Here is a 20,281-nt window from a genome sequence, read left to right as displayed (position 1 = left end):
CAAATAGAAAATAGTGATTACTTTTTTGTGTATATTATGCTGTATGTTCTTAATCTATTTTTCTAGTAAAATCAGTAAAATTCAGGGAACTTCCGAATTATGACTTTTTCTCCAGTGCAAGTTAAAGACCCAGTGAGTATTATATAGCAATTTAAAATACTTAAAAAAATGTACCCCTTAATGTTTCTGTAAAATTCTCGTAAAATCCCAATCCAAGATGCACGCGAAGTAAATTGAATGCTGTTTTGGAACCATTTAGAGAACATAGACGGTTTTGGTTTCCTTTTAAAGGTAACACACTGGTTTTGTCGCAAAATGAAACAATCCATGCAAGTGCTACTAACATTGAGTAATCTGAGTTGGAACACACAGAAATAGTAGCTTTTTTTCTCGCCTGATTTCTTTTTGCAATCAAAAGCCTGCATCTTAGCTGGCAAACAGATGAGACAATAATGTAGCTTGAAGCCTTACCTGGTACCTTGTCAAATTTGATCAAAACCTGAAAAAATAAACAATGTATTTGACACATTTTTCCAAGGTTAGGTCGAGGCATTTCCAAAAGTGGCAATTTGGATACGACCGGTTTACAGCTCTAACACATCTGCAACAGTGAATTTTACTTTGGCTAATTTTTAGAAATGTTAAAAAAGTTGTAAATATTTGACTTAACTTTCCCGTTTCTATCACTATTGTGCACACTTGCGCGTACTAATGCTGCATAAAAATGGATCACGAGTGGTGTTATAGACATTTATTTTGGGGTCTTTTTTGAATACACTTCGTACATCTGTGTATCGTCCTTCTCAGAATTTCAGTGACTAACCAATGTGTCAATCATCATCATTTAAATCAGTCACTACTGGATAAAGATATTCGGAGCTAAAGAGGGGTGATGTCTGTCTTATTAATGCAGGCCCGTATACGCTAATGCGGGCTGTGGACTGTGAAACAAAGCCTGCAATTGGTCGAGAGTGGTGTCAATTGAAAGTTCAGATGCTAACGGACACATTGCAAAAAAATTTACGAGTCTGTTCTTTTATAAACAGAAATTATGCCGTGAAACAGACAGATTGCAACAAGGATCGTCCAATGATGCAGAAATGCTTTTGGGTGGATTTTTAAAAATCTCAGCATTATCATGTGTTTTGGAGTCAATATTTTACACAGTCTGATTCACTGGACAGTCCTGGATGTTACTAGTCCATGTTCGCAGAGAATTATCTCCTTACTGACTCCCAGCGAATGTAATTGATGAGTTATCCTGGCTTTATAGTGTTTGGGTTTCTTGTTTCAGACTGATCGTGATGTTTTAAAATGAGTACGATTTGAAATATGTTTATTCACAAGAGTTTAAGCTTTCCAATGACATGTGGCATGACATATTTCAGTACCTGTTTACATCGTACAGACACGTATCTGTGCTCTTCTTTGAACATAAAAAAAAAAGCACTTGACCTCTGACTTCTAAGCAGACATCCTCTCCGTTGAGATGTCTAATAACTCACTGGCCGACTTAGAGCCCTATAAGATCTGTGTTTATGTTTAATATGCAACTAGTGGAAGTAATATATCACAGGGGGAATGACAGGAGACAGGTGGCCCATGAAAGGTGATCAGGAGGTGGTAGAGTGGTCGGAAAAAGACTGCAACTTGAGAAATGACAAAAACTGACGTGCAGAAAATCGGCCACGAACGCGATGACCTGATGAGTTAGCTGTCTCTGTCACTCATGTACAGTGCAGTGAAAAGAATTTGCCCCCTTCCTGAATTATGTGTTCTTTGCATATTGATCTCTCACAAAGGCTTCAGATAATCAAACCAATTTAATATAACACAGCGACAACCCAAAGAAATGCAAAATGCAGTTTTGAAATGTTAATTCCATTTAGTAACCCCTTAATGATCTGGTTCAACAGTAAGCTTAAACTTTTGGAATTCAAGATATGATAACCATTTAAAAATGTAGCCAATCACAGAAACATCACGATTAATCGAAACAAGATACCCAGAAACTATGAAGCCAGGGTAGCTCACCAAAGACGTCCTCCTACAGCCATCACACTTAATGATTAGTACGCAAACATGTTCTAGTGAATCCAATGGGGTAAAATATTTACTCCAAAACACGCAACAAAAAAAAACTGCTGTAAAGCATCTCTACATTGAAAGACGTTAATTGTTGCGAACCGTCTGTTTGGTCCCATAGTTCCTGTTTACAAATAAACAGACTAGTAAAATCATTTTCCGCCTATACGGGGCCTTTATCGCTAAAAGAACCCGCCTTGTTTACCTCTGAATATTTTTAGCCAATAGTGACCGATTCAAATGATGATTAACACATTGGTTAGCCAATGAAATTCCGAGTATACTGTATCTTTATGAAGATGTCCATATTGTGTTCAAATCAGACCCTGGAATAAGTGTGCGTAAGGCCACTAGTGATTCATTTTTATGCCCCATTTTCGCACACAAGTGTAAACAGTCATTGATTGACTTCTGGAAAGAGAATTCAAACGTTTAAAGCTATTTCACAATGTCTCAAAATTGGTCAAAGTAAAATCCACATTTGCAAATATCTTATTGTTGAAATCTGTTCGTCTCAAAATGGAGTATTTTGGAAACGCCAAGATCTACCATTAGAAAAATGTGTAAAATACAATTTATAGCTTTTACAGATAGTGATCAAATTTGACTAGGTGCCAGGTAAGGCTTCAACCTAATGTCTCACTTGTTTTCCAGCTCAGATGCCCATTCTACACTAATCTGCATGCAATTAATTGAAAAATAAAATCAAAATAACTGAATCAGGCGAGAATAAAAACCTACTCCTGTGTGTTCAAACTCCGATTACTCAATGTTTAGTACTTGGAGTGATTATTTCAGTTTGGGATAAATCTTCGGAGTGTTACGTTTCAAATGAGTCACCAAATGGTACAAGAACAGCATTCAATTTAATTTGGGTGCGTCTTAGATTGGGATTTTAGGCAGATTTCACAGGAATATTAAGGGGTTAAGGCACAAACAAATCAAAACAAAATCTGGCCCTATGTGAAAAAGTAATTGCCCCCTGAACATAATAGCAAGTTGGGCCACCTTTGGCAGTAATAACAGAAATCAAATGTTTACGATTACTAGTAATGAGTCTTTCACAATTCTGTTCAGGAATTTTGGATCACTTTTCTTTGCAAAATGGTTTCAAATCGACCATTTTGGGGGGTTTTCTAGCATGAGCTTCCCATTTAAGGTCAAACCACAGCATCTCAATCAGATTTTTATCTGGACTATGACTTGACTGCTCCAGAACATTCATTTTTTTTTGTTTTCGAGCCATTCAGAGGTGGACTTTCTGGTGTGTTTCAGATTGTTGTCCTGCTGCATGATTCAAGAGCGCTTGAGTTTGAGGACATGGACTGATGGCTGGATGTTCTCTTTCAGGGTCTTCTGGTAAACACCAGAATTCATTATCCCATCAATCACAGCAAGTTGTCCTGGTCCTGAGGCAGCAAATAAGCTCCAGACCTTCACACTGCCACCACCATGCTTTACCGTTGCATCATGTGTTTTTGTCAGATACTGTGCCATTTTAACGCCAGATGTAACGGACTGCACACCTTCCAAAAAGTTTAAAGTTTGACTATTCAGTACACAGAATGTTTATTCAAAATTCTTTATGATAATCAAGATGCGTTTGGGCAAATGTGAGACGACTTTTCATGTTCTTTTGTGCCAGCAGTTGTTTTAGCCAGGGAACTCACTCTTGTATGCCATTTTTGGCCAGTGTCTTTCTTCAGGTGGAGTCATGAACACTTACGTTAACTGAGGCCAGTGAGGCCTGCAGTTACTTGGAGTTTTTTTCAAGGTTCTTATGCTAACTCCTGGATGAGCCATTGTCACACTCTTGGAGTAATCTTGGTTGGTCGACCACTCCTAGGAAGGTTTGGATCATGCAGCAGGACAACTATCCAACAACACACCAGCAAGTCCACTTCTTATTGACTAAAAACAAAAAAATGAAGGTGATGTTCCAGAGTGGCAAATTTAGAGTTCGGAATGAAGTCCTTTTGAGATGCTGTGGTGTTACCTTAAACGGGCAGATCATGCTATAAAACCCACCAATATGATAGATTTGAAACAAGAGTGGGACAAAATCCTCCAGAGCATTGTAAAAGACTCTTTACCGATTATCGTGAACGTTTGATTCCTGTTATTGCTGTCAAAGGTGTCAAAATTTGTTATTAGGTTCAGGGGCAATTACTTTATCACATAGGGCCAGATAGGTTTTGATTATATGTACCTTAATAAATGGAGTCAACATTTCAAAACTGCCCTTGTATTTCCTTGGGTAGTCTCTGTGTGATATTACAATGGGTTTGATGATCTGAGACCTTTGTGAGTGGTAATTATGCAAAAAACAATGAAATCAGGAAGGGGGCATATACTTTTTCATGGCAGTGTATGTGCATAAAATATTCTCTGTAACTATATCTAAAAAGCTGTCATTTTATTGTCAATTTTCAGAAGTACCTCCTTAACCCCGTCTCGTCATGAGTGCCTGGGTGGTGAGCCGAAAAGGAGAGCCCAAGTACCGCCGACACTTTCTGACCAACAACAGCGTCTCGCAAGGTAAAAAGTAACACTGTTGAAAAACTCACAAAAATAAAAAATTGCAATACAATACAGTAAAACTCCGGGTTACAATATTAAGGTGGGCATCGTATACTGGGGGGTAGAAAACCTAATTGGTATCCAATCGCTGGTTACGCAGATCAAAACATTATATCAACCATACCATAAAGTGAAGCATCATAAGGTGGGGATACTGTATCACGAGGGTCTACTGTATATTTAAATGGTTTTTCGCTGTTTTATATGTTCTTATACAATCCACTGGTTAACTAACGTCACGTGTGTGACTATAACAAACAGTTTAACGTTTTACATGACTGATTAAATTTACAACCATTATGCCAGTTCCGTTCTGACATTCAACTTTACTGACCATTATGTACTACAGTATTGTTATTCTTCCATTGATTGTCTTGTATTTCACCATCATTGTTAACACTAATATTTACAATAGAGAAGCTCAATACTTCTTTTTTGTGCCTCTTAAAGGGAATAATTATTAAATTAATACCTTTAAATCCAAATATAATTGTTTACCTTAAAAGAAGCAATTAAGTGACAATTGATTATACTTAAGGACGTTCAATTCTCAGCCTCCCTGATAAGGTCTATTCAGGGATACTGGAGAGGAGGGTCCGTCAGGAAGTCGAATCTCAGATTCAAGAGGAGCAGTGTGGTTTTTGTCCGGGCCGTGGTACATTGGACCAGCTCTACAAACTCTGCAGGGTCCTCGAGGGTGCATGGGAGTTGGCCTATCCAGTCTACATGTGTTTTTTGGACTTGTAGGAGGTATTCTACCCTTAGTCTAGAAGCCCTGTGGGGGTGCTTCGGGAGTATGGGGTACCACACAGTCTTATCCGGCCTATGCGGTATCTGGTGCCTGAGTTTGGTCCTTTTCACCGGCAATAAGTTGGATTTTTTTTCCAGTGGGACTTGGACTCCGCCAGGGCTGTCCTTTGTCACCGGTTTTGTTTATAACTTTTATGGTCGGAATTTTTAGGCATAGCCTTGGCAGGGAAATGGTCTGGTTTTGGAGCCTCCGTGTTGGATCTCTGCTTTTTGCAGATGATGTGGTGCTTTTAGCATCCTTAAGCCGTAATCTTCAGATCTCACTGGAGCGATTCACAGCCAAGTGTGAAGTGGCTGGGATGACCATGGTACCCAGCTGGAAAAGGGTGGCATATTCCTTTCGGGTTGGGGATGAGATCCTGCCCTTAGTAGAGGAGTTCAAGTATCTCGGGGTCTTGTTCAAGAGTGATGGTAGGATGGAACGGGAGATGGACAGACGGATCGGTGCAGCGTCTGCCGTCATGCAGACCATGTACCGGTCCGTTGTAGTGAAGAAGGAGCCGAGCCGAAAGGCAAAGCTCTTGATTTACCATTAGATCTAGGTTCCTGCTCTTGCCTATGGTCATTAACTGTGGGTTATGACCGAAATAACAAAATCCTGGATACAAGAGGCCCAAATTAGTTTCCTCTGCAGGGTTGCTAGGCTCTCCTTTCGAGATAAGGTGAGAAGCTTGGTCACTGGGGAAGGACTTAGTGTGGAGCTGCATCTCCTTCGCATTGCGAGGAGCGAGTGTAGGTGGCTCGGGCATTTAATAAGGATGCCTCCTGGACGTTCCCTCGGGAGGTGTTTCTGGCATGTCCCACTGGCAGGAGGCCCCGGTTTATGACCCAGGACTCGCTGGAGAAACTGTGTCCCAAGGCTAGTTACTCAGGATTCCATTGGATGAGCTGGATGAAGTGGCTGGGGATAGGGAGGTCTGGGTTTCCCTGCTGAGGCTATTGCCCCACGACCCAACAGAAGAAGAAGGATGTTTAATGCTACATTTTTTTCAGCTCAGTACAATAAGAAATCTAGAGTAGTCAACGATACCAGGCACTAATACCACTCTAATATAAAATATGCTGAAAAATGCCTGATATTTTTAAATAATTACTCTTTAAATTCCTGTACACTAATTCGTAATATTGCATTTAATTAATGGCAATTTAATAACCCGCTGATTGTTAAATGTCCACTCGAGTGTTGCCGATACTGGTATTTGCCACTTTTGCAAGTACCTATACCTTAAAAAAGATTGGTATCGGCACCAATTCCGGTATCAATACTTGCCCATCACATATACAATCACCTATTTTATTTGCAATTGATAAGAATTCATAATAATTGATCATGTTTTAAATGAAGGATTCCAGAAAAAAAATCAAATTTTAGTCATCAATTATGATAATGTCTCTCAATTACATTTTTTTAATTAAATCTTTTGCTCATTTTTTTGCATTAGTTAATAGCTTTTAGTTGAATGGACATGTCACCCGAAGCTAAAACTATGGAGCTCTCTCTTTAATTGCCAGTTGTAACTTGGAGTACCAATAAATAGCTGGAAAAATAAATCAAATTGCATCAGTTCATAAACAAATAAATATTCTGATAAATAAATGCACAAAGGTATGGACGTATTAACAAATGAATATGATAATTGAATTAATAAATGAAGACCCATGTGCGGATAATGTGTTGTTTGTATACGAGCATCAATGTTGAGTTAAAAATTAGGACTCAACTTATAACATTTTAGGCAATGCATATGTATTTTTGGTAAAAGTTCAGCCCGATTGTGGTACATATCATAATCATAAATCAATATTTCAAAATGTCGCGCCTGCATGGTGTGCATCACTTAATGATCTGTATATTTCAACTTAGAGTATATATAATATGATAAATACATGCATGAGAAATGAAACGTATAAACAAATAAATCAATTAATGAATAAATGGATGGACGAATAAACACAAACAAATAAATGAATAAACAAATTCATGAGTAATTAAATATTGGTTTACTGGTGTGAAAAAAAAGTGTTTGGATAAATGTCACTGTCCAGCTTCAAGAAAAAAAGGCCTCAACTTATAACAGTCAATGATAGATTTTCCATTTTTAATTTATATAATTCCATATTGGGGCATATTTCGTATTTATAAATCAAGGTTTTCCAAATGTTATGCCTGCAATGTGCGCATCACTCAAAAACCGCTAGAGGGAGACTCTTTTCCACATTAATTCATGGCTTGTCGATCGCAAACACACTATAATAAATCGGCCCAATTTTAAGATACTAAATCTTATATTAAGACATTTGAACTAATAAGTCTCAAAAGTCTGAGCTTTTTAAAAGTGCAATTAAAATAATAATCAAGTTGCAGGTGCTGATGGAATTTGACAGCGGAATACAGTGATCCTTCGGGTTTCATCTACCTTTCGGATGCCCCGTCCTCAAAATTCCTAAACATAACGTGACCATGCCGATCAAAAGGATGTGGGAGGGTTAAGATGCTTTCAGAGAACCTCATAAATCGAACAGAAAGGAGGTGGACAGTTGAAGGTGTGCAGAGGTTGCACTAATCGCTTTATAGATGACCTCTGCGGCTGGCATGATGTGTTAAACGCACACTTGGGTGCATGCACATGCCCACTGCTCCAATACGTGCACGCGGTAATTGTCCCACTGCGTGCGCATCCTAAATTAAATGGAAATTACGTGAAGCTCGCGGTGAACGATACTATCGTGCAAGAATTCCCACATGGGGAAATTGTTATCGTGTTTGTGGACACGTGCACGCGCAAAAAAATACAGAAAAGATTGAGAGAAAACAACGCAACAAATGATCACTGTTTTGTCGCATTGGTATTTTTTTTACCCCACGTGCACATGACGCGCAACTCCCAAAAAGAGAGAGCGTAAAGTGGGTCACTATTTAACGCGTATTTTCAACACACGTATAGCACCAGGGTTGGTAGGGTTACTATCAAAATGTAATCCGATACAGTTCCTAGTAACGTGTTAAAAATGTAATTAGAAACGTAATATGAATAGAGTAGAATAGAATAGAATATACCTTTATTGTCATAGTTACAAAATGGGTTGAACATATTGTGACAACGAAATTGGACGTGGCACTCCAATTTCACATTTACCAGTGAGGATAAAAGAAAACAAAGAAGATAAAGGAACAAAGAAGATAAAGGTTATAATTTACACAATATTTACACAAGAAATGTGGGCATGTAGGATGTTACATACAGTTTTGGGATCGTATTAGTGCAATATGCGACCATCTTGTCCTTGGCTTACTGCGAGAATTTGAGCCCACCCCATTTCTGACGTGGCGACTGAAATTAACAAAAGCAAAGTTGACTGTGAGGGCCGCCGCTTTCAGGACAAGTGGAAATTGGAGTGTTTTTTCACCAAAATCCGACCAACTGTGTCAGCCTAATTTACCACGAGACTGTGGCTGTTTTCAAAGAATATAATATAAAGACGCACTGCCAGAAGAAACATGCTGACTACAAAAAGCTAACGAACGCTATGAAAATGTGAAGCAACTGGAAGCTGTTTTAACGGCACAGTAGCGCTTTTCCACGAGACCCGGAGAGTCAAATGAAAATGTGACAAAGGCGAGCTATGAGGTCGTGCTGCTGATCGTCAAGCATTGCAAACCTTTCACAGAGGGTGAATTTATTAAAGACTGTTTAAAGAATCCCAGGCTAAACAGTCGACCCTCACACATTTTCGATTTAACAAATCTTGCTCGCTTTCTAGAAGGTTTGGACACCCCTGGTTTAAGGTGTTAAATGAGACGTTCTAAATTGGGTTAATCTTGGTTTAATAACCCAGTTTTATTTTTATTTCAGTTTAATGACCGGTCATCTACTCAAATTTTGGTTGATAAAACTATTATTAGTTGCAAAGTTTGCTTTCATGCGCACCGATAGAGTTTTAGAATTAACCTATATCTTTTCTTGTGTCAGAATTTAAAGTCACACAATGGTACAATCCAAATAAATGACAAGAGGGTTTATCAAATAAGCGAAGAAAACATAATTTTGACGTGATGGAATCCCGAATCCATGGGTATGTGTAATAAGCACACACAGGATTCTCAAAGTTTAGCATTCCAGAGTCACGACCAAAGTAATAATCAATTCCTACCGCGATCTTGATGTGGAGCCCTATGATGAGAATCCGATTCTTGGATTCTTGTTCTGGGTTGCCCGCCACTCAGCTCTCCAAAATTTGCAATTGTTCAAGGAATCGAGGAATTTTACCGGGAGGTAAAAAAAACCTGGCCAAAACTGGTCTAGTTCAAGTTTTTCGTCCATTGTGAATCAAACCATCGCCAGGTGGGGTCCAAACAAAAGTTATATTTGAAAAGGAGGGATTTGGTTCCCAAGTAATGTCTTACTAATAATAATGTCTGTTATCTGCTCTGCCTTCAGCAAGCAATGACAAAAGACAGCAGTGGCTTTGACGTCCATGATGTCTTTTTTTCCCAAACTTTATGAAAGCAAGGAAAAAAAAAAAATAAACAGTTTTTTGGGGATAATTTAGTTATATGATAAACAAATATTTACTAGCATATGATTCTTATCCAATGTTGATATTTTATTTACCATATTTTCTGCACTATAAAGCACACCAGATTATAAGATGCACCCCAAAAAATGGTCTTTTATGAATTTTTCATATACAAGTTGCACCGTATTATAAGGTACATAGAATTAAAATTACATTAAAGGTTAGTGTTTCACAATAAATAAATAGTGCTGTATTCCAGTAATCACAATTGTGTACAAATTCGTACAGGATATGACTTTAAAACTTTGATGCAACAGGAATCAAACTCAAATCACAGCATGTGGTCCCACAAACTAGACCATTAGGGATACAGACACTATCTTTAGTCAAGCTACCAAATTGTCAATGTTATTTAATAAGGATGCCTTATTAAATAACATAGACAATTTGGGCCGGGCCGCGAAAATATTTTCAGATATTAAACCGGTCAGTGGTACAGCCGACTCTCAAAGTCATTATGAAGCGCACAAAATTCTAGACTGAATTATGATTAAGGCATTGTGAGAAGTAATTTGTCCATTCAAAACTGTTTGAAGGGAACTGCATTGTGGGAAGTGATTTGGTCATCCTGACGTTTATCAATCAATACCTTGCTACACTTACAATGCAGTGAAAAAGTGAAACATCATTCTCTCTACTCTAAATATCTGGTTCTGTGACTAAAAATTATGTGATAATGCCTTTTCATGTGTTGTCTGGATCCCTAGTGGTCTCGTGGATAAGATCCAGCGCATTCCATGCCGCAACCTGTGTTCAAATCCTGTTGTATCCAATGTTTTTAAAATAGTACGCAGTTGTACTGTACTATGTTTTTTTTAGGATTCGGTGCGCTTACCTTTGCTATCCTGATCAATAATTCCACATATATGATAACGCAATTGCAATTCTGTCCGCACACAAGGAGTACAGGATTATAAGGCGCACTTTCAAATATGTGGCCAATATGAGGGTTTCAGGTGCGCCTCATATTCCAGAAATCACGGTAAATGTCGAATGATCCTTTTATATATTCTAAATGTTTTTAACTCGGTTTTTCAAAAGGGGTTAGACACGTGCCCGTGAACTGCGCTCCATAGATTTCTCCGAGCGTGGACGTTTGCGCATCTTTTACGTGCACGCGCACAGTCAGTGGGGTCCGTGGAGCGTGTGAGAAATTCGCTTACACGCAGAAGACAGCGACGAGGCGGGGATGGAGGCGTGCGCGCGCGCCGTCTGTGGAGTTGAGCCCACGGCGATCTCATTTTTATCGTTTTCTCCTTTTTTTTAAGTCTAAGAAATGTTTTTAGTGTGTTTAGTGCCCTGTAAACGTCAGTAATGGATCTTAAAGCGCGTGGAGGGATCTTGTGAGAAAACTCGATGGCAGAACTTGAAGTTTGCAGGAATCTGAGTTTGGAACGAGGTGAGTCAGTATTTGGTGATGACAATTCCACGCTGTCATTTTCCACGCGGTCGGGGTGTGCGTAAAATCTATCCACGGCGCGTGTCCAAGCGTTGTTTTGACCGTAGCGCGGAGTTGGATTGCATAACAAGCAACAATACGTTGCGTGAATATATCTGTGGAACGTCTGCATAGTGCGTGGGGGGGGGGGGGGGGGGGGGGGGCAGAAAGCCCCACGGGGAGCACGTGTGTATTTGAAAGGACTCATTGCTGCATTTTTGGGTGGTTATAGAAACTGTCACGTGATGGGTTCAATTGCTGTTCAGAGCCATTAAAAACTGTTTTTCCCCCTTATTTTTGTGCCGAATAGCATGGTACAAAAATCTAGAGCAATGCATAGCTTATGTGTTCAAAACCCCTAGTCTCCCAGATAACTACATTAAAATAACAAAATAGTATATCATAAGCACCAGTTGCATGTAACATGGGTTTAAATAGCAATACAAATAAATCCACATGCAAAAGAAAAATGACATTATGTTTACCTTTTTTGTCATGTGACTTGAGCTGGTAGAATGGAGTAACAGGTGGATGAATTGACATGCATTTGTTTTGCGGTGAAGATTGCAATGTTGAAAGTGCCATACAGGTGGAAGAGAACTCTTTTATAATTAGCTAATGCCTTTTTAACCCCTGGTACCCCAGATAAAAAGAACATAAAAATAACAAAACATGTATTACTTTCGTGTAATATAGCTGTTTGGGACTAAAGAACATCACAGATAAATCTACATATAAAAAAGGAATATGATTCATTTACCTTTGGTGTGACGTGACTTGAGTTGATAGAATGCAGTGGCGTGAAATGACGACAGCAGTTAGAAAATGAAACTAATTTTAAAACTTTACTTGCGAGGATTGACAATTTCCTTGCTTTAAGGTAGATGTTTGCGTGCTTTCTATGTATTTCTTTATCAAACACAAGCTTTGTTTCTATGGTTATCATGTTTTTCTTCTCCCTTGGGAAAACTTTTTCAGTCGTGGGTAGCATTGGGTTTAAAAACTTGTCCAAAGGGTTTGGCCAGGAGAGGGGGTGCGCAAGATAGAGAGAGTGCGAGAGAGAGTGCAAGCGAGGTCTAGACTTATCTAGTCTATTTAAATCTAGATTTCTAGACCAGTGTTTTTCAACCAGTGTGCTGGGGCACACTAGTGTGCCGTGAGACCTTGTCTAGTGTGCTGCTGGAATTTTCTCAATTTTATCTTTTCAAAAAATCAGGCCATTATTCAGTATTTTTGCAATCTCCAGACGAGGAACTGTAACAGTCATCCATATCAGTAGGTGGCAGTAGATTTTCCTATACTTTTTATGTACTAATTATCTGCTCTTGAGGTAGCACAGTACATTTAATAACTTAATTTGTTTAACAAAGCGGTTTAAGATTGCACTGTAAAAAATAAAAACATAGATAAAGCACATCATTCTTTTTTATTGTAAGTATTATTTTCTTCTTTTTACATGCTAATTATCTGCTTATGAGGTAGTCCAGTGAAATATTTGACATAACTTATAACTTATGCATAAAAGGGTACCTTGGTTCAAAAATGGTTGAAAAACAATGTTCTGGACTACACCATATAAATACAGATTTGCGTGCGTGCGTGTGTGTGTGTGTGTGTGTGTGTGTGTGTGTGTGTGTGTGGCTTTTAGCCTTTTAAACTGCTGAACCGATTTTCGTGAAAATTCACACAGTTGTACTTTAGGCCTCTGGGAGTGTTTTTAGCTAGCTTTGGTATCAAGGCACACCAACAAAATCGATAAACATCTGCTTTCACGTACAAGTGGGAATTACTGCCCTATGGCACCCCATAAAGGCTCCCTGGTGCTTTTTCAATAAACCAAGGCCCCAACAACCTTACTCAAGTAGAATGCCCAACAATGCCAAGCTCAGCAACGCAGGGCCATTATGCTTGTATCAATATATATATTTATATATATATGGGAAGATGTCTTAAAAAGGGTTAAAAAAAAAATCCTAATCCTCATCCTAAAGTAAAAAATGTCGTAAGGTATGGTGGCCTTATCCTGGTGTTCAGCCGTATTTCATCACAAACGTGTCTGAAATGGATTTTACTCCTGTAAAATATATCTCCTGCTTCATGGAGCCTCATGATGATGATGAAGTATCTCAGCACGTTGCCGCTCGTTTTTGCTCTCTGTTTCCCCGGGCCAGAGAAAACGCTAAAAGACTCCCCACGTCCCTGCCTCTCGCATCGTCTTCTGAGTGAATTTCCTTGGCTGAGGCTTTGTATGGAAACGTGTCCTGAATTTAATACCAGGACTCGTAACCCGCTGGCATTTCATATCCATCAAATTATTTCTGAACACATATAATACTCAGAGCGTGGCTGTAGACAGAATAGCCTTACAGTCTTCAGCACAACCCACAAAATCATGGCCTGCTCTCTGCCCAGTCTAGATAACATTATTAAGCACTCCTCTTACCCTGGCTACCACCTCTTTGACCAGTGGCTAAAGTTCCCGGAAAACAAGGACTAAGTGGCTTAGAGGGGATAAATATGTTCCTACCCAGCATTGAAAACACGTCAAAACAACCCCAATGTTTATCCAAAAGACTTTGTTTTATTAAAAAGGAAAACGGAAAAAAGGCCAGATCTAAGAAGATAAAAAGAGGACATTTTGGGGCCTAAATTTGAACAGCTTTAGAAGAAACAAGCAAGGGAGTACACCAATCAAATTGCAGGGCAGACCTTCACTGAACAATTGGTCTCTTGTTATCTCTTTTTTCTGCTTTTTTCTTTTCCTGTTCAATCTCTTTTCTCACTTTCTCTCTCTTTCCATTTTAATCCTCTTTTCTCATTTTCTCTCTCTCTTTCTCTCTCTGTCTGTCTTTCACTCTCTTTCTGTGTCTAGTCTAGCTTAGCTTTCTCTCTCAACTCTTAAACCTGTCTTCTGTTTTTCTCACGATCTCTCTCGTTTTGCTCAATTATTCATGAATTATCTTTTTTTTACTTTTCTCCCCCCTCTAACTCTCTCTCTCTCACTCTTTCTCTCTTTTTCTCTCTCATTTAAACTCTTTTGACACCTCTTTCTCTGTCTCTCATGATATATTTTCCCCTTATGTATTTTATTTGCATCTCTCTCGCTCTCACTCTCTTATTACAACTATTTTGTTTACCTTTTCTCTTTCTCTACCTCTATCTTGTTTTTATTTCACTTTCTCTTTTTTCCTTCATCTATCTCATCGCTTTTTGTTCCTTCTCTCACACTCTCACACTCTCTGTCTCTCTCTCTCTCTCTAACCCTCTCATTCTTATTTTCGTTACATCTGTCTGTCTCTGTCTGTCTATCTTATTTTTTTTCTTTTTTCCTCCATCTCTATTCTAACTTTTTCCTCTGTCTCTCCTATCTCTAACGATTTTGCTACCATTTTCTTTTTCTAATTCTTCCTTGTTTGACCTTTTTTTTCCGTGTCTGTCTTTTTTCCTACCTTTTTTCTTCTTTCTCAGTTTTGGTCTTCTCTTGCTTTCCACGGCAGCGGGTAGCCAAGTACACATTTTTTCATGCACTGTTTGTAAAGCACACTGAGGCTCATTTCGACCTTAATTTTGTTGTAGATAATATTTTCATAACACGTTACTAGCAGTTTTTTTGTGAAAAATGTCCCAAAATACTGCAAACAAAGTTTCTCTCTGTATATTTAATGTCGATAATATGTGTATTATTTGCCCTCATGTAGGTTTTAGATGAGGAGATGGTGCCATAATAGTCTGGAGTTTGCAATAGTCTTTGATCTGTGCAGCCCTTTGAGACTCTTTGTGATTAAGGGATATACAAATAAACATGACTTGACTTAACTACATATTTCGCTTCAGATCATTTACAGTTTGTTCTGTGGGTTTTCATCACAATTTCACCCAGTGAACATATATTATTATAAATAATTCCTTAGCGACGTATAGCCAAAACGGGGTTTGTTGGTGTCACACCAAGACTGTAAACTGTCGTGGAAACTGTGTCCTATTCATACTGGAGTGAACCAATTTCACTCCCAGCGTTTCATTGGCTTTGCATGTGCTTAACTCTCTTAAGGGCAAATCGGAATTGGAACAGCCTTGTTAAAATTTGCAAAAAAAACCTTTTCTTTCCGTGCCATTTGTACTCATGAAAAGAACCACAGATGGCTCGCGAGTCACAGGTTCCCCACTCCTCTTCTAGACCCTTTCATCTAAAGGCTCCTGTAGATCAGTCCGTTTGCTTGACAGAGCCACTGCCCTGCCAAAGATACTTTATCTCAATCTGCTCACTGCCAGGCAACTTCACCGTCTCAGGCAGGAAGAAAGAACCTTGCAGGGGAAGTCAACATCAATATGAGCTGACACACACACACACAACATAATGAAGATCTCAGCATCCTCCATCCCCGCTTTTGATGTTCGAAGTAAACCCCTTCCATGCAGGCTGCTCGGTCGGTGCACGGGTATTAATACTTGGTGTTAGTCACGTGCCTATGTTTATCGGGCAACCTCCCCAAGGGAAACCTGGCAACTCATTTGGAGCACAAGCGACTTAAGCGCCGCCTTGAGCGCTTCTTAATTAGCGGAGGAGAGTGACTGAGTTTTACAGTCATTTCCCGATGTTTCCTAACCTTTCATGTGGCTAATGGGATGGGACCAGGGGTCATCATTAATTGATTTTTGGAAAAAAAATTAATATTTAAGTGCGAAAAAATTAAAATTATTTTTTTTGCGGCAAGGCCAATTAATGGGTATTTATTGGATTTCTAGCCATTAATTGGTAATTTAATGGTATACTAGCCGTGTCAATATGGTCGAACAAACTGGTCCCTTTAATCTTTACTTTTAGTACAAAAAATATCTTCTGAGTTATTGGTGATCACATCAGCTACCGTCATGTTGGGGCTTGTTTTATAATTATAATTTGTCGATTCCTCCTAAGTTAATATGCGAATTGTCGGAACACTAACTGAGGTTAGATGAACAGTGAATGATAGAACATTCACGCCAACATTATCATGCGCAGTAAGACACCTTAGTAATAAGAAGTTTTGCTATTTATTACACATTCATTTATGAACAAAAATGTGTACAACATAGAAACATCGGAGATAGTGAAAATGTTAGAGATTTTCATTAGATGAAACGATGTGGGAAACAAATTCGCTGTCCCAGAAGCGGTTGTTAGAAAACAAAAAAAGTTGGGCTTCAAGGCAATTTGTTGACAAGTTGTACCGTTCATCCGCATAGGCACGTCCGGCAGCACTGAAAAAGCGTTCTACTATGTTGGAAGTTGGCAGTATAAATGTTGTATCGATAAATTGATCAAAGGTGGGCAGCATCATGTTCAGGCGGCGCCGTTTTATCAAATTTTGGCCGAAGGCCATATCCGATGACTCATCTATTGGACTTTCATCGACCGGTGCAGTTTCGGTGACTTTGAGAGCCTCCACTGCTTGACGCTGTTTTGCCGTAAGTTGACCATGTTTTTGGTTTTGAATTTTCACAATAGCCCTCTCAAACATAGGCGCTTGAACGATTTCGGCGTCGGGGCTGAGGTGATGGGCCATGGCAGGATGGGACGACATTGCAACATCAAAGAGGTACCTCGCCTCTGCGACTGTCAGATCTTCTTGCTGCAAAGTAAGCGTCAAAGAATCCAACTTGGCCAAATCACCGTTGAGTTGAGTGAGTTTATGAACATCCGCTGCGTTGAGAAGTAAATCCATCACCCTTGGGTCGGTGGTGAAAACTTCTTTTGCAAGAATTTTCTGCAGCTCGAAGAACCTGCGCACCATCTTTGCCGTGCTTGACCACCGTGTCTCATTTCTCGTCAACGGTCGAAGGTCTGTGTACTCATCCAGTAGTGCACTAAGCGTGCTGTATCTCAGGCGAGCCATCAAGGAGTTCAACTTACAGAGTACCTTAAAAAAGTAAAAGCAGGAAATAAGAAATATGCTAAATTTGAGCAGCTTAAAATCGCCTTGCGTAAAATTCCTTTGATAGAAGGCGTGGCCGCGTGGGGTATGTGAAAAAAATATTGTGGAACCGCTGTGACAGAGTGCACTCTGTCTTCAATATAGATATTGTGAGATATAAGTAAGCAGCATAGAAAAGAAGTTCACCTTTTCGTAGGGCTTCAAGAGTTCTTTGACAGCGAGGTTGAAGCGATGGGAGGCGCAGCCGACCAGAGGAACATTGCACTGCTTTGCAATGGCTTTGTTCACCTTGCAGTTGTCGCCACAAAGCGCCACCACGTTGGCCATAGACTTGCCGTACCTGCTAAGGATGTCTTCGATGAACACCAGGTGGTTTTCAGCCGTCTGTGCCTTGGGATCCAAAAGTGTTGAGAAGCCGAGGAGAGCACTTTCCCGACCGCGTGGGCTTATATACGAGGCGAAAACGCCAACGTAATAATCGGAAGAACAAGTCCATCCGTCGAATACCACCGCGAATCGGGATGGCAGATCGAAGGCGATTTTCTGTCGCACACCCTGTGTCACCAAGGCCAAATACTTCTTTAAGGTGTTTGTGCAGATTGGCTCCGTATTGCTGATGTCCCTGATGGTAGGCCGATCAACAACATTGAAAGGCTCCAGGTCGATACAAACCAACCGCAGCCACTTGAAGATTCGTATTCCTTTTCGGCAAACGGTTGAAGGTGACGACAGGAAATTTTCTATTGATCCAGGATTGGATGACTCCTGCTTCTTTGCATCACTTTCTTTCTGCAAGTGCTGACTTTTAATGTGGCTTTCCAAATTGCTCCAACCGGTGTTGCGCCGTTGGATGCGCTCGGCGCCACATGAGCAGCGCCATTTGCCGTTGACGACATCAATCTGTGTGAAGTACTCTCTAACCATTTTTTCCTTCGGTCCCATAACCGTGCGAAGATTACAATTAATACAGCGTAATAGTAGTGGTGTACAACATGTGCGTATGTGCATCCACGACGTACGTGCTTGAGGCAAAACGTGAGCTAATCAACAAGCCCGATTTTGTCCCGACCAATAAAAAGCTGCTTTGCAACCACACTATGTACGTACAGCTACCGTGTTTCCCTGAATATAAGGCCGGCCTTACTTCAAAATCATCGTCAAAAATTGAGGTTTTGAAATAAAAATATGTGCAAAAGTAATAAATTTTCGCTAAAAATTTCTTAGAAAAGCATTGCCGTTGTTAAATAACGTTGATATCTACGGTTTTCATAGGTAATATGAGCCTCTTATTTGCAGGAAGGTTGAATTTTATTTCTCATAAAAAGCTGGGCCTTATAATGGGGGAAACACGGTAGCTTACGCGTATGCATGCACTGTCCCGATTGTGCGTGTATGTGCCGTTGACCGCATACGAAATGCTCGCACGGCGAGAAAATTTGCACGTTTGTTGACGCAATCGACTAACAAAAAACCCGAATATTTTCGCAATTAATGGGTCGCAAACTCGCAATAATTGCTAATTATTTAAATTTTGCAATAAATGGATTTATGAATTTAAGCAACCATTCCATTAATTTTTCGCAATTAATGGCATTAATTTTTCACCAATCATTTATTGCTGACCCCTGGATGGGACAGTGCTTCACTTACAAAAGTTTTGGATCAATCAGAAAAAATGTTCCCTCTAAGCGGCATGTATGCGCAATTGCGCACTTCCCAGAGCTTTTCAAGCCAGCTCACCAAAATGAGGGCTCGAAATTGCTAATTAAGAAGCGGATTAAGTCAAAGTTAGTGCATGAAGGTAAAAGTTCAAGGGTTCCCCTGACCCTGTGTTCTAAATGCGGTATTTTGAAGTCAAGGTCGAAGCAGAACGAAGTTGAGTAAAGTCTGTAGCGTTTTTCGAGAACCGGCTTCTTCGGCTCGGCTCACTAAAAAGAACCGGCTCTTTCGGGTCCCAAACGGCTATTCAGGTTGTTTTTGCTTCTTTAATCCCAACATGACCAAATATTATGTAAAGTTATGCAAAAAATGACTTAAAGGAAGGGGGCTAAATAGAGCAAAAAAAAAAAAAACTAAATGAAAAACTAGTGAATAGCTGAGGAAAAAAAGAAAAATAAAGGAGAAAAAAAAGAGAAAAAGAGCAGGAAAAATTGTGAAAAAGCCAGAAAAAAATAAAATAAATAAATAAAGGGAAAATGAACTAGAGAACAAAAAAGCAAGAAAAAAGTAACAGCTAGGAAAGAATAAACACAATGAGATTTTTTTTAAAGGAATTTAAAAAAAGTAGAACATAACAGGGACAAAGAAGAAAAAGTTTGTGTTGCATTTGCACAATTTCTATTTATATCAAGTCAATCTTGTTGCCAACATTGTACTTCCACTAAAGAAATGTGATTAAATATAGTTCTTTATCGTGCAACTGAATAAATAAGCCCCCAAAACTGTTAGTATTATGCGACAAAAGATACCAGGAAAAAAAAGAAATGGACATTTTGTAAATGAGTTGTAAAACCAAATGATGTTTGTAGGCCGTACAGCCTTTGCAATAGTAAATTAGTCAATACAAGTAAAAAATGATTTTGCATTTCCGGAAACTTAGCAAAATGTAACTTGATGTCAAGTTTTGGACGTTTGATAATGATTTAGTTGCCACACTGGGGATTGCTGTTGCTCACTAGTGTTTCAACCGTTGGTCACCGACTTTGCGTGAACGCTCAGACCCGTGGAAAATTAGAGGGAACATTGATCAGGAAGACTCTTTCAGATGAAAATATGAGGAACCGTAGATACAGTGGTATGACAACCTATGCAAATCCCTGGAACGCCTCACATTTTTGAATAAAATCGCCACCAAATGTTACCCTATTTATGTTAA

At 39.4% G+C, this 20,281-nt stretch overlaps 1 protein-coding gene across 1 annotated transcript; it reads right to left on the bottom strand.

Annotated features, from left to right (window-relative positions):
- Positions 1-6,335: 6,335 nt before the first annotated feature.
- LOC148357630 (uncharacterized) lies at positions 6,336-18,330 on the bottom strand. The gene is made up of 3 exons (XM_088346101.1): positions 17,593-18,330; positions 16,703-17,391; positions 6,336-6,411 (listed from the first exon to the last, which is right to left on the bottom strand). The coding sequence occupies exons 1-3, from the start codon at positions 18,328-18,330 to the stop codon at positions 6,336-6,338; spliced, it is 1,503 nt and encodes a 500-aa protein (XP_088202227.1).
- Positions 18,331-20,281: the final 1,951 nt, after the last annotated feature.

Source organism: Urocampus carinirostris, chromosome 10 (assembly GCF_059441175.1).
Source record: "Urocampus carinirostris isolate Australia breed hairy pipefish chromosome 10, RoL_Ucar_1.0, whole genome shotgun sequence".
Classification (NCBI taxonomy): Eukaryota; Metazoa; Chordata; class Actinopteri; order Syngnathiformes; family Syngnathidae; genus Urocampus; species Urocampus carinirostris.
This window is presented reverse-complemented; position numbering and strand designations above follow the sequence as displayed.